The sequence below is a fragment of the Haemorhous mexicanus genome, chromosome Z, assembly GCF_027477595.1.
Source record: "Haemorhous mexicanus isolate bHaeMex1 chromosome Z, bHaeMex1.pri, whole genome shotgun sequence".
NCBI classification, from domain to species: Eukaryota; Metazoa; Chordata; class Aves; order Passeriformes; family Fringillidae; genus Haemorhous; species Haemorhous mexicanus.
The window spans coordinates 20,254,423-20,269,950 of NC_082381.1; the positions used below are offsets into that span (position 1 = coordinate 20,254,423).

Genomic DNA, 15,528 nt, shown 5'->3' on the forward strand with positions numbered 1-15,528 from the left:
GGGCAAGTTTCTCCCTCTCCTCATTTATTGCTGTTTATTATTATCTGCAAGCACCTTGCAAACTGTGAATGAATTCTCTATGTTCTCTAGAATTCAAAATTTCACCTATAACAAAAATCCAGTTAAATCCCTATTAACAGCTGTCAAGCAGCCTCACAAAACCACAAATTACTTCCTCAAGTAGCTTTCCCTTCACCTTGAAACAAATAACAGTAAAACAAAAGAATTTTGCACCTGTGGTTAGAATAATAGAGATTTCATTCCCTGACAAAAAAAAAAAGACAAATGTTATACATAAGCTTATTTTCTGCCATGCCTTATTTTAGTTAAATGTCTGGCTTGGAACAGTGCCATGGAACTGGCAAGGATTTAAATTAATTCTCTGGTCTTCCATCAAAAGCACATTTTACTCTCCATGGCAAGAGAGAAGAATACAGGCAGTACAGTAAGACAACGATCACCAAGAATGTTGAAACCCAGGATTCATCTGATACTGCTGTGTATATCATAAAATTACTTTGTAGTACATTGGTCCCATAAATATATTCCCAAAGTCCCTCAGGTTTCATAGGGATCATCATCTCTCTGCGGAATTCACAAGTAGTTTAACTTACAGACAAAATAAATTTAATTCATGAAAAGTAAAGGCTTCCTGCAAAAATCTTGAAAATAGTCAAGGAGAAAAATCAATTTATCTTGGACTCTTCCAGAGTAACTGTTGTATTGCACTAAACAGTTTATTTAGTTGTTGTTGTTGCACTGCTGATGGGCAATTTCTACTGGGCATGTTGGGTCAAGCAGATGGGTTTTCCCTCTCATGACAAGGTCTCCCCCTCACATCCCCCCTGTTATACACACCTGGCCTGTCCCATAGGTAATTCACCCCTCCCCAATGGCATCCCATTGGCTCCCGTCCTCTCTCCCCCACCCCCATCCCCTAGGGTATAAAACCTCCTGTGTGAGAGTTTCCCACCCTCTTTTCTAGCTGGGTGACCCCATCACCTGTGTCTTGCACCAAGCCAATAAACAAGATACTTGCACCCACGTGGAGAAGAGCGCCTCTCGTCTTTTACCTTCGTCTATGCAAGTCTGTGTGGGCTAGAGTCTGAGCTAGCCGGATTTGGACTCATATAAGGCCCAGGAAACCCACGGATTACCGCAAGTAACAACATTGCTCTCTCTCCTCTGATGGCCAGAAACAAGAGTCTACCCACCGAAAAATCATAGCGCATTTTACATTGCAAAACTTTCAAAGAAAACATGTAAAGTGGTGTGCTTTGTGTTTGCTTACTTTACACATAGCAGAAAAGTAGCTTTGGATTTCATTACTTGATTTAAATTACAATTTCTATATTAGACTGTCATCTAGTATGATTTCACATAAACTCACACAACTATGCTCATCTCCGAAAGGATAATATCAAACTGGACTGTAGTATTGCAAACTTGATGCAATAAGATGAGTCAGTTTAGCTTCTGTTAGGAAATATCTCAATGACTCACTTTTAATATGCAGGATCTTGCTCCTTCTTTGTTCACTCCTACTTTTAGGCAAAGAATCCTCTGTTGAACTTAAATTTATTTAATAACATAATCTCAAAGGAAGGAGTTTCTGGTATGTGGGAAGGGAGGGACAGAGAGAAGACAGGTATGTTTTTGGTGGGTTTTTTTTTAATTTAAAGAGAATTTTTAAAATAAGGTGTTTCTGCCATATCTTACTGTTAGACCAGTTTGAAAGCCACTGGCATTCAACAGCAGGGGGAAAAGTTTGGGGGAAATTTCTAATTATCTATTTTGTCTTCTTTAAGTTATAGTTTTAGAACTTTCCCGTACACAGAAGAAACAGCAGGAAAACACATTAAAATCAGAAAGTGACAATAAGAGGGACCATATAGTTATAGTGCCATGTCATAGAAAGATCTGACCAGCAAAAATTACTGATTCCATCATATGAAGGCATTATTTTCTAAGGTAGAAGAAAGTTCACCCTAGCTGGTAAGAAAAATGTTGATGACGCTGAAACATCTAAACTTAGTATTCAACAATCAATGGCACTCAGGAAGGGCAAAAAAAAAAAAAGGTGGGGGGGGGGAGGTGAGAAGAGAATAATAACCCTACAGATCAAATTTACCAAAACTTTATGGAATGAAGATCTGGAAAATGAAACAATTGCCTAAAAGTCATGGGACAGACCAACAAGCCTTCTGACAACACAACCAGGCTTATTTATTTGAATTTGAAGGAAAACCGTATGTCTGAAAACTATGGTCTCAAAACTGATGCTTGCTATAACTCAATGGCACAATTAAATTGTGCTGTTGAGAGGACAAAGAGCCTAAAACACTCATCCTCATCAAAGGGGAAACAAGTCATAATTCTTTCACCATTTCTCAGCTTATCTGGGAAGGATTCTGTGACTTACTGCACAGCCAGGTTTAGGACACCCTCCATATTCCTTTTAGGACTATTTAAGATTTGTAAGAGTAGTGATTACCCTGACAATTGATAAATACATCTATAAAAAGTAACCAGTACTGGAAAGAGAAACACCTTTCTGGATTAACATTTCTCCCCCAAGGGAATTAATTGATTTTTATAGGTAAAGCAAGGATGGCCTTTCCTGTTAAGACTATGACCTTTTGTTCCCAGTGAAAGATGACATTTTTAGCATTTTAGCAATTTCCTACAGGTAGTTAGTGTTAGCTGGGTATTTTACTAATGATTTATAGGAAATGACACTTCCAAAGTCATTCAGTACTCTTTGGTGCAACACAAGCCTCTCCTGGCTACTCATCCTGTTGCTTTCAGAGTGCTCAGTGTACTAAAGGTGAGGCACTGTAAATCATGAACTGCTCCCAGAGCAGTGCTGGCTGTCTGCACTCTGGAGATCTCTCTCCTTTGTGCCATCTTGGTGTTTGCTCTTTCAGGAAGCCCATTTTGCTGATCAAACAAGTAGAACACCACTTATTTTTGTATGGTTATTTTCAATCCCATCTGTGACTTGCAGGAGCAAGGGAGGGGCAGGATGATGGGACCAGAAGGTGCAGAAGGACCCTTGCAGCAGTAACCAAGCTGTGGGACTGCCTCCTCCTAACCCTGACAAAGGCACACACTAAAAAATGTGAGGACAAGTGTTACATATCCCTCTCCTTTTAGGTGCTTTGGAAACTTGTCCTGCAGTCTCAAAAACACAGTACCTGCTAGTACCTCACCACCATTTATAGCTGCAGGAGGAGAGAGAGACCAGCACAGTGGATGCAGATGGTTTGTCTACATTACAAGCTTATAGACGTTCAGCCTATACCCTGAAGCCCTTCCCTGTTTTATGCTGGCTCCCAGAGCAGCCAGGAGACTGATCTGGCACGGCCTTTAAGATCTCCACTAGAGAGCTGGGAACTGGAATAGTGCTGCACCCTAATACCCACACCTCTCAGGTGAAGGATTAAAAGCTTGTTACAAAACCCTTCAAAGGAGACAAGTCAGAGGGGTCATTGCCCTGCCTAAGCAGAGAACACCTCTGGAACTAGTACACAAGTTCAGGAGTGCTTGGCAAACAGCTTCCTGCTTGCTTTGCCTCACCAGTCTGATTTCACAGCTTTCAGGCTCAGAGATGGCTTTGTGCCCAGCTAGCTCAGCTCCTAGGCAGGGCAAGAGAAGACACACACTTTAAATGACAGCTCTTCTCTCTGAGGGCCAGAAGATCCCTTGTTCTTGGAGTTCATGGATTACTCCCAGGATAAGGGGCCATTGTCAGTAGATTTACACCCATTCCAGGGAGAACTGAACCTGCCCACAGAGCAAAATTGATTAGGGAACCACTGATTCAGAGCAGGCTTTAACTACCTTAGTTTAGGAGACATTTACGAGTTCCCAGCAATGCAGGCTCAGAAAACCCCAAAACCACAAGAGGAGCCAGGCCAGCACACACACCACTCCTCCCTGCCACAGTCAGTGCTAATGCTACATAAGGAGGGATCTTGCCCTGTTACAGGGCACACTGCACATACACACACTACACCTGCTCATGTAACAGAATTATTAACACTGGCTCTGAAGCTACTGCTTCAGAACATTATTCTTTGCCAGAATAATTACTCTTAGGCACATACCTGGGTACCATTGGCTCTAAATTTCAATAGGAAGTATTCTGTCTTTTTATATAGACATATGCAGGCAAATCACAGCTTATGTAACAAACAATGTACCCTTACTGGTTACACAAGGTCAATCTTTAGGAAAATTATACCAAGTTGGCAATTAAAACTGATAAAACTGTGCCAGTTGCGTGTCAACATTGAAACAAACATATCTCAGCTTTACAGCAATGACAGCAACTCAAAAACACTAAGGAATAATTAGAAAAAAAGAAAGCTGGCAGTATCACCTCAGTGTCAGTGAATTTAATTTTGTGCAGGCCTTGAACTGATCCTATAGTCCTTCCATGATGGCTCAGAAAGCAATTAAGGAAAGACAGGAAAACCCCGAAGCAACCAAAACATGCCAAATCTGTTTAATATGACATATTAATATCACTGGGCTTATTCACCTCCACCCTGTACTATCACTCTGAGTTAAGTGGGTGCAAATGCAAATGATGCAAAAGTCATTTGCAATTCTTAAACCATAAGAAAGATCAAACTGCTGTTTTTGTCTGGAAACTACACATACAATAAATTGGACTTTAGACTGAGAGTAATGTATCTTCAAATCCTGTTCAATCTTCCCAAGAAGCTGCAGGAACAATAAATCAAATTAGAAGTTCCTGGACAGAATGCAGCATTTGATAGGAAAAGAAGGGGTACAGCTGAATCACCTTATTAAAATAATTTTTTTTTTTCAGACTAATGACACTTATGAAAAGCAGATTAAAAAGACAAAACATATTTACAGTGTTTTCTGACTATAAAAAAAAATATTGTATTTACACAAGTTTCAGCCACACAAAATGGCTAAAACCAAAATGGGGAGGATTATGTACTTTGGGCTTGCACCAGTGGTTGTTATTGTTCCTAAAGAGTCATTACCAATTTTGCCTTGTGAATTTATCTGAATGTGGAAGACTGCAGAGGAACACACAAAAATGTGGAAATAATTTTTAACTGCACAGGTTGGGAGATTGTTCTGACTCAAAAATACCCAAATTTCAAGATCTCTTGAAATAAAAATTTTAGAATTCAAAAAGGCCTTTCTCTTACAGGAAAAATGATGAAAGCAAGTGTTTTGCACATTGAATTCTTTCTGTTTTGTGAAACAGGAAAAGTAAGAACAGAAGTTTTGCATAAACCCTGCTAAGGAGTGAAATCATTCACGTGCATGTTCAGACACAGAGCAACTAAAGTAAAAGTTTAGTTACACCAAACAGCACTGGGGTGCAGGGAACAGCACAAAAGTACTTGGTACCTACAGGCAAAAAAACCACATCTCTCACTCCTGCCTATTACCACATTTACATTCCCAGCCTACACAGTCTATCACAGCATGTTTTTCTCTGTTTCCTTTCATGTCCCTAGTTGAGAGAGAAATCTAGGAAGCAGGCTGTGCTCATCACATGGGGAAACACAGGAGGTGTGCTGGGCACCCCTTACACTCCTCACTTCCACATAGAGCATCCACTGTCACCCAGCTCTGTTTTGCTGGTGGAGAGGGGAGGGCTTTGGCAGCCACCTGTGTCACTGGATTGTTTCCAGCAAGGCTGCTCCACAGACACGCTGCCAGGAACTGTGCATAAGCATCAGATAAATTTCTCAGTTTTCTCAGAAATAATCTTCTTTAATCTTCAAAAATTCTTGGTCATTTTATGTCATGTTCAGGGAATGTGGACATGTGAAGCCCTTGCAGGGGAAGGGTTCCTAATTTCATGCTGATGCTTAGAGGTGCCAGGGAGGACCTAACACCTTTATAGTTCAGAATTGACAGCATGGATTCATATAGGGGGACAATTAAATGCTGGTTCAGTTATTAACACCACTGAAAAAAAGCTTCAGTCTCACAGGTCCATGGACGGCCAAATATTAAAGACAATATTTTGTTTATAAAGGGGCAACAGCAATGACCTAAGAGAGAAAACATATAATACAAGCAAAGTAGTGAAAGATAGAACCAAAATACTGATGGTCATGCTTGTACACAATAGCAACAGGTGTGCAGGAAAAAAATATGAGGCAGCTAATTATACAGGAATTATTCTCATGGAAGAGATAGGAAAAGCACAAGAGGTTACACTACAAAACAGAAAAGCCAAAGTAGCTTATTTTATTATAAGACACTAAGCAATAACATCTTCTGCTCAGTAAACATCAAGTTTATGAAAAGTGAAGCAATGTAAACAAGAAAATGAGCAGGCACAGGTTTGGCTGACACAGACAACAGCGGGGTTTAGGTAGTCTGAAGGCATGGACTTGGACATTTAGACTGTCATCTGTCAAGAAGATCAGATGTCCATTTCCACCCACCCAGTGGGAAATACACAGATTCTTCTGGCATGGTAGAAACAATTTCACACCAATCTCAGCAAGCAACACCAAAGAAGTTACCCCAAGTGACTCCATGCAGAGAAAGAGCTTTGCTGGTACTAAAGGCACCAACAGCTTCCTCTTTATGAGCAGTGAAAGGTGACAGTCAGTGTGAATACAGGGAGCTGGTGTGTGTGGAAACATGGATCAAAACCCACCCTGCAGAGAGTGTTTACAACATATGGAAAAGAAAAATCACTTGGTTCACCCAGAAACAATCTGCTCTGTTACATGGTATTAGCTCCTTTGCTTTATGCCATAAAGTTCAATTTAAAGACATGGGAAAGCCCCCATTATTTTTACTCCTCCTGAATCTCTTCTGGAGCTCTCTGCAATTAACTGGAACACACATTCCAGACTTGGTATACCACATCTGATACAAGGACATTATTAATTCCTGGGGCTGTAAAATGATATTACAGGAGGCAGTATGGATTGAAAATGGCATATTTACTCTCCTGTAATACACTCATGTGTCACATAGGAGGACTCTTTTTTTTTTTTAATTAAAAAAATCACAAGAGGAATAAAATAAATTTTTAATCAGATTTTTAGGAGTATTGGAACATACAAAAATACACTGATGAGCTTTTCTTCCTCTGTGTAGAAGAGCATAAATTGTTATGACAACTTTAATCCAGAGACTGAGGTTACTGTCTGTTTATTCCAATATATAATTTTGTTCTAAGTACCCCCACATTGTTAGAAAAGGAAGAAGATTTCCTGTGCCATTTTGGCCCTTCCTGATCTTGTTAGGATATGAAGTGCTGGAGAAATACTTCAGATTAGTATTAGTTGCAAAGGCAAATTTTGTGAAGGTACACACCCCTGTACTTACTGTTCTACCCAACAATTTCCTAGAAATACCTGTCAAGGCTTGAAACTACCAAGTTCTGTCAAAATGTTTGCCTTATGATCACAATGGTAAGAGTTCACCAGCCATCAATATTCACAGCCTCAACTTTTCCAAAACCTTCCAGGTTTTCCACCCAGCATGTTACGCCTTTGCAATTCCACATGGTTAAAATAAAACTGTGGAATTGTGGCATCAAAGAGAAGCTACAGCTTCACTTCCAAGCAATTCACTCCAAGTCAAACTCAGACTTGTTTATACATGAACTGTCACAAACCCTTTACATGAAACATGGTGAAAAGTTTTCCCAACCTTCCCTCAGCCTTTAAATAACTCTCCTATTTCAACAAACACACCTTCAGAAATAAAATTCCCATAGATTACTACACCAAATATAAACAAGCCACTTGGGAGTAACAAAAGAGAGATTTGCCAAGACATCTGCAAAGACACCAGAAATGTTGTCCACAACAGGAGCAAGAGAAATGTCCTTATGGAAAAACCATGGATGAGACTGACAACCATTACAAGGATGAACAAAAACACATAGATAAACAGTAAAGGGGATTTTTGCCAGCAAGTTAATACTATTTTAAAAACTTTCATGTTCCAAAAAGGCATACAAAAAAATGTTTCAGCTAACTAAACCTGGCAGCAAAAATCACAAACTGACTGCAACTATGTTTTTTATTGTATGTCATTATCTTTTCATTCATTCTCAACAGTTTCCTCCTCTCCCTATTCTACATGCTTTGTAGGGCACTAATTTTTTTTTTTTTTTTTTTTTTTTTTCACTTACTGCATCTTAAAACCTCCTCTCTTCCTATCAACCTGCTGTCCTTGCCCCACTGGAGCCAACATTGCTTTCTCTCAAATGGTCTAAGTGCAAAGTGATGTTAAACTCTGACAAATGGGTTTCAAGCAGTGTAACGTGGCTGCCTGTTTTGTGCCTGGCAGCTTTGTGAGATTCCCTTCACCTACATTTGGTTTCATACAGTAAATTTCAATAAAACCAATTAGACTTTGACCCACACACTAAATTTCCACCTTCATTAGACCTAAAATTTTTTTTTTTTGATCTTTTGAGGCCTAAATGAAAACTTACATCTTTTCCCAGGACTCGAAGTTCAAACTGTGTTTCCTTGAAGTGAACTTTTGTAATTCTAGGCCTGTAATATTGAGAAAAAAAGACAGACCAAACTTCGTGACCTTTTAATTTCATGTGTAGTAAGACATAAAGTTGTATACATTCGCATACAAAGACAAAAAAAAGAATTCACAGGTAGATTTACTTTCTAGGTATGCCCTAGATGTCAGCAGACAATTAGTGATATGTAAACATTTCAGCATGAGTATGGTAAAAGTGATCTATCACCTGGACTACTAAAGAATTAAAAATCTGCATCATCCAAAGAAATATTAATAATTCTATGTATAATTTTTTGATATTGCTATGATTAAACTTTCACATAGATACCACAAATTGTAGACATCCATACAACATTGTTATTGTTTTAGTGCATACTACACATTTAAATAGTACATACCAGAAATACTTTCCTACTTGTTTTTTATTCTTGTAGACAACAACTCCTATGGGTGTTAATCCTAAAAAGTATTCAGATTTGTTTTCACCCTAGAAAATAAAAACCTCTGTCATTCATACAAGTAGAATCACAGTACCAGTGAGAACCAGTGAGAAATTCATCCTGGTGACATGAATATACTGTTTCACTCTGTACAAATGGGAAAATAGTACTTGATCTAGTTATGAAAGCTTCTGTATGAAAATTTGTAGTTCTGGGGGAAAAGAGGCAAGAAAGAATGGCAGCGAGGAAAAAAAGAGAATTTCACACCATGATGAAAAGCAAAAATACCTTTTTTTTTCTGTTTTCTTACTGAATTAATTTTTATTATTTGGCAAATGGCCAAAACTCAGAAACTGAATTCCTTATTCAGGCATGAATGCAACAGATATCCCAACTCCCAGCTGAAAGTAAGCAATGATTTTTCTGACCCATAATACAACCACACAGCTGCCTTCTCCCTCCTAAAATAGCAGCAGCTGCTTCTGCCTCCAAGCGAAGTAGTTCCTTTGGGAGAGTCAAGCTTCTTTTTTGTTGTTCAGAAAGGGCAATGGTATGCAGGGAACAGCCACATGCATCAACTCCTCCGAAGGAAACCATTCCTGAAGTGAGGACACAAATCTCAAACTGCACTGGGAGAGAACAGGCTGAAAGCCCTGCTGCTGAGTGGCAGAAGGTCCCCACCTCCCCAGTTTACAGTCAATAACTAAAACCAGAAGCAGCTTACAGCTGAAAGAGTGCAAACCCTGGTGCATGAGTTAAAAGAAAGTCAGCTGGAAAAGCTCATTCACCTGCCTACTTGAGGCAATGAGGAAGAGCCCTGCAAGTCTAAACCAGTGGAGCATGAGCAACAGAATTATCAACTGTGAGAGGCACTGACTTGAGACACTGAAAAAGCGTCCTGTGTGATCACAGGGCTGCCAAAGATCAAGCTCACCGGGCAAGCTCTCCCTGTACTCCTCAGTGAATTAACTGCTAAAGGCAACTTTACTTTTAATATGACCAAAGGAGGAAAATAACTGCATCTCGTCATGTGTGCGGCTTCAGTCTCAAACAAGGGCTTCTGCTGCTGATGTAATTTAAGAAGGAACAATGATGTTCACAGGTTACCCAGGCAGGGATTTCATTGCACAACAAAGGCAAGTTATGAGGCAAAAAAAATTCCAGGCTGTACTAATTTAACATGATTTTGTTGGATCATGTTGGATCTTGTTCCAGCAACTCCCCATTTTTCCACTGGTGGGAGGGGAACAAAGCCTGGGATATGAATATAATTAAGCCATAGAGTGCATTAAAAGGTACTTTATATTGCAGGCTATACATTTTTCAGAGGAAATACATATCTAATCTTCAGGTAGTATCTTGATTTCTTTATTTTCTTTCAAGTAATTTTACAAAGTACTGACATCTAACTCAGTGAACTATCTATACTACAACTCCCCATTTGAACTCCTGATTTTCTTTTATTCAAAAAAATGCCTGCCACAAGCAGAATGATTCAAACAAGATAGAATGATGTTTCCATCAGGAGCACATAGCCTCCAGGTGATGACTTGGATCCAATCCCAACATAAATGCTGACAGATAAAAGAAATGGAGGGGTTTTCTGAGGCAATACAGACAACTTGCAATGCTGCATGATACAACACGGGAAGAAATGGAAACGTACTCTGAATCTTTAGCAAAACCTTGACAACAAATATTTTTAAAAGCCAGACATGCTACTGCTACTCCTCCCTAATTTTTGCAATGGTGCTGAAAAGGTTTCAGGACACACTTGCTCTTATTTAAACTAAAATAATGTGCAAATTCTTCTGCCAAAGACAAAGGTGATAACCCTCACTCATGTCTCCTGAGGCTTGCACAAATTACTTCTCTTCTATCTGAATTGTTTTTATCCAGAGTATAACTGATTGGTTTTTATTGGCGTAACACAATCACAGCATTTGATCTGAAAATCATTAGGCTTTTGTATGCACGAATAACTGAATCCTCTCTGTCTGTAAATAGGTGTTCCTTTGCATTTCTTGAGTAGTGTTCCCTTTTCTCTTTTCCTGTGGCAACAAAACTATATAAGTACTGTTTCACACATTAGTGCAGTAATTATTTTTCACAGTTAATACTTACATAAACAGGATGGAGATCCACCCCATACATTTCCAGAGATTTGGCCACACCTAAGTAGTTCACTTCTGCCTCAGCAGGAACTTGACCCCTGTAAACACAATTATTTTTAAGAATTTAGTCATTCCAATCAACATATCAAAATAGATCATATTAATAAATATCGTTTTCTGGACACTTATGCAGCTCTTCCTACCAGTTTTTTAGACTCTCATGGTCTTTTCAACTCCAAACTTCTTGTTCCAGGTAAGGCTAGATCTCTAGGGGTCTCCTAACACATATATAAAATGTTTGCCTAATGCAAATATATATATATATATATATAATATATATTTTGCCTTTTCATTGCTGTCACAAACACACTTCACACATTTCATTTTCAGGCTTCAATATTCAAAATAACATTTTTCTTCTCCAATAATTACATTATTATTAAAAAAGCAGGCATAGTATGACTGGTTGGGGTACTATTTCCTGATAGAAGTGTTGAAGCTCCTGAAAGCAAGGTTGATAACTTCAGAGAAATAATTACATTCTCCATAAAATCTTTCCTACAGTAAGTCACACCAGCTGGTGGCACCCAGGTCTGCTATGTTGAAAACAAGATTTGGAGTCTGTCTCATGAGATTAGCCATTCCAAAGATCCTGCCTGCCTTCCTAGCTATAGATATCAATCCATCAGTTAAAAAGTACCACTGGCAGGAGAAAACTGGGAAAACTGGTGAGGGAAATATCCTGGCTGGTAGGAACATATTTGACATTACCGAAAATTGACTTATTTTCAAAAAGAACAAAACAACTAAATAAATTGAAAGCTTTTCCTTCAGAATTTAATTTGCTCTTTACTTAATATCTGTCACTGATACAAGAACAAGATTCTCTTTTATAAGCCTGGAATAGTTGAAGCCATGTTTTCATTTTCACTTCTTTTTAATACTTATCTGAAAGCAACTGGACTGTTATTGTGGAAGTACAACACATCTTGTAAAAATACCAGCTCAAAAAATATGCATATCCTGCTTCATCCTGTTGGTTTTCTTGGGGAAATACTTCACTGGATGTGCTACTTTTCAAATTCAAGGTGGGAAGTAGAGCATTCTACATTCAACATGTTGACCAAAGATATGGAAAAGTCCTGAATAGGCACATTCCTGCTTCCTGTGTCACCATTCTCTCTAGCCTAGAAGCTACCATCCAGGTTTTCCCAACTTTGTGTTATGGCTGACAAAGAAAAAAGGACTTCCAAGGTCAAAGACATGCAGCAGCAGTGCTAGCATTAATGCAGTAGATATATAAAGGTATTCAAATGCATTTAAAATTACTTCTTTGTATCTGGGAGATGGACTGCTTCAGCTCATTTTATCCGTGTAGCAGCACTGCCACTTTTCCAGGTGCTCTTCTCTCCAAGGACTCCTGGAAAAGCAGCAGACCTGATGCCCATAAGAGAAATCCCTTTCTTTAAATCCCAGTAGATGTGTCATTCATTATCTGTATTCAGAACATGCAGAACACTGGATATTCAGCACATCAGTAATGTCACATCTATCACGTCTTTTACACAGTTTTCCTGTAAAAATTTACTCTGCAGCTTGATTTTTAAATTTAAAGTTTGCAAGTATATCTCAAAAATGTAAGCAAAATGTTCACAGGGGCTGTATTGTCTCAATGAGCTTGCAAGCAGGCTAAATACCAGTCCTGAGCAAAATGGATTATCCCATTACTGAATTAGTGCTAGAATGCAACTCCAACTAAAACCCTGCTGTTAGTCTTTCCTTACTGATCAGGCTTTGAAAAATGCTGATACACTTATTCCTCTATTCTTACCCGCCTCTGAAAGGACCAAAAAGCTCAAATGTCAAATAAATTGTCTGAGTGTGTTTTTATAAATACTTTCAGAGTAATACACCATGTTTTAGAAACTGAATTTGCAAAAATATTGAAGAAAGCAAAGACGCGAGCTGGAGCTTCTGAAGGAAGCAGATGAGCAGATGGAAGCCAGAGGTAGAAGTCCTCCCAAAAGCAGATGGAAAAGTCAGAACATGAAGGGATGAGAACTGTCAGGGACTGAAAGAACTCCCATTAGTACAAAGAGTGTTTCATTTTTATTGTGTGTGAAAACATCTCCTCAGCATCACACATCCCAAAACTAAAGCAGTCTCTGCCAGTGGGAATGGCAGAACTGGCAAAGTGACAGCCACGCAGCTGACACACACACCCACAAACACACACACTCCTCTGGATGGACAAAGGACACCTGAGTGCCACTTGAGGCTCTAAGCAACACTGAAAGCTGCTTTTAAAGCTAAATATCAAGGTCATTTTTGCTTTCCTCGTGCCCCACTGGCGGCATGAAGTCTTGATTCAAGACACAGCAGCAGCTGACTTGCCAAGCACGTCAGTGACAGACCTCCCACAGCCTGAAACGGGCACTGCCAGCGGCACAACACCGGCTCTCCTGTCTGCACCAAGGGGTTCTCTCCTCCAGCACCAAGCTTTCCTCCCTCACAAGTGTGCCCCGAAGTCACTGCTTGATCCTCCAGACGTGCCTGGCAACATCAGGTCACCTCACACTGCTCTCTGACCTTGGAGGTGTCATGTTGGTTAATAGATGGTACTACAGTCACAGTAGGCAGGCTGCAAAGTCAGAAACCTCCTCCACTTTCCTCCCTCACCTTCCTTGCTTTAGAAAATTTCTCCAGAAACTGCATCCTTATTGAATCTACAAATAACTATTGTGCTGTGTAAAAAAAAAACCAAAAAACTGAGAGCAAACATGCAACCAAAACCAGTTTTTCTTAACATAACCAGGAGAAGAAAGGTATATGCAGTGCCACAGCTGTTTTGAAAAACAAAAAACCCAACAAAACAAAACAAACAAAAAAACCAAACCAAGAAACAAAAAAAGCCCCCGTGTTTCCATGCTGGGATATAGAAAGAACAAAATAGTTCTTCCAAACCATATCACAAACCTGTCCCTAAAATGCCTCAGGTCAATGAGACAATTTGGGATGCCCTCACCCATTATGGCTTCACATTCTTAGCTGGAGAGACTAAGGTCACCTGTGCAGAAGACAAAGCTGGCAGTGCTGATGGTAACAGCTGGGCTGAAGTAGCAGTGAGTACACCTTGGCTTTCCTCTCTGTTCTGATGCTGCTAAACCCCTGACACATAACTGCAGCCAAGCAGCAGAGCAGTACCAGGGCTCCAGATCAGTGAGTGTTTGACAGTGATCACTGCCCTTCACAACCACTGGCTTCTGAATCTAAGGACTACAGAAACTTGAGAAAGAGAAATGAAGGCTGCTTAGTTCACAGCAATTCATCTCAAGTCTCATTTCTCACAAACCACTTCTGTGATGTTGAACCAAACTAACGAGCTGTGACTCAGTTTCCTCTCTCTGGAATGGAAAAAACCAATATTTTTTTACTTTATAGAAATACATGTAGTAAGTTCTCTGAAAAGCATCAATTAGTATAGGGCTGTCATGCAACCACACAGAAATAATTAGTGACAACAGACTCTCTTCCCTAGAAGAGAAAGCTCAGGTCAATGTGGCAAATGGCACAGACTCCAATTACTGGAAAACTTTTCAGAGAACATCTGTGACCCTGAGTTAATACCTTTTCTCATTAAACAAGAGACATGTAACAGTAACACACAATGCTACAGGCAAAAAATTACTTAACCTTTATCCAGACTGTGGCTTCATTATAGGAAAAGAATCAAGAAATTTAGATCTACCACAAGATGACTAACTGATTCTCTTCACATTGCTTTGACAAAGGCTATAATGAACACCCTCATGAAAGGGCTCTTACTGCTCTCATCTTCATAAATGGTTATATCACAATTGCGCCTAACTTGGACTTGTTAGAACAAGCTTCCTCACACTTACCAGGAACATGAACTTGGAGATAAGCAAGTAAATGTTTATTTTGGCTCTAAGTGTGAATTTCTGGCATATGTTTTATTAAAACCACTGGCTGCGAAACACCCATACCTAGGTCTGACACACCTCACATTTCCAGCTATTGTCCTACTCACTTCCTAAAAGAGCAGCTTCGATATGTAAAATCTTTTCTGCTTCCGAGAGGTATAACTGGATTCCCTGTGTCCTTTCCTCAAGTCTAGAAACCTCCACTTTGCCCCACAGGCTGTTCCTCCCCACCTGCCTAGCATCCCTGAGTCTGGTGTTACCTGCCAGGTTCCCAACAGAACTGAATTCTTACATCAGAGTCTTGTGTATCCGCTCTATAGCATCCTCCAGCTCTTCCTTCTGGTCAGGAACAAAGCGGTACTCGGAGACGTAACCTGCAGTGTGCTTGTACGGGTCATAGTCCCCCAGCTCAGCTACAGAACACAAGCAGAAAACAAAGGTCACCTGTGCTTCCTCTCAAACAAAAAATGTGTTATACAATCCGCCTACTGGTGCCCAGCGACCCCTCTCCAGCTG

General features: G+C 39.7%; 1 protein-coding gene across 2 annotated transcripts in view; it reads right to left on the reverse strand.

Annotated features, from left to right (window-relative positions):
• The window catches only part of EPB41L4A (erythrocyte membrane protein band 4.1 like 4A), a 118,394-nt gene that overhangs the window by 42,971 nt on the left and 59,895 nt on the right, over positions 1-15,528 (reverse strand). For both annotated transcript variants that reach the window (XM_059836739.1, XM_059836738.1), the window contains exons 6-9: positions 15,305-15,425; positions 11,079-11,166; positions 8,913-9,001; positions 8,471-8,534 (exon numbers count right to left, since the gene is read on the reverse strand). In XM_059836739.1, coding sequence (XP_059692722.1) covers positions 8,471-8,534; positions 8,913-9,001; positions 11,079-11,166; positions 15,305-15,425 — 362 coding nt within the window. The remainder of the gene's footprint in view (positions 1-8,470; positions 8,535-8,912; positions 9,002-11,078; positions 11,167-15,304; positions 15,426-15,528) is intronic.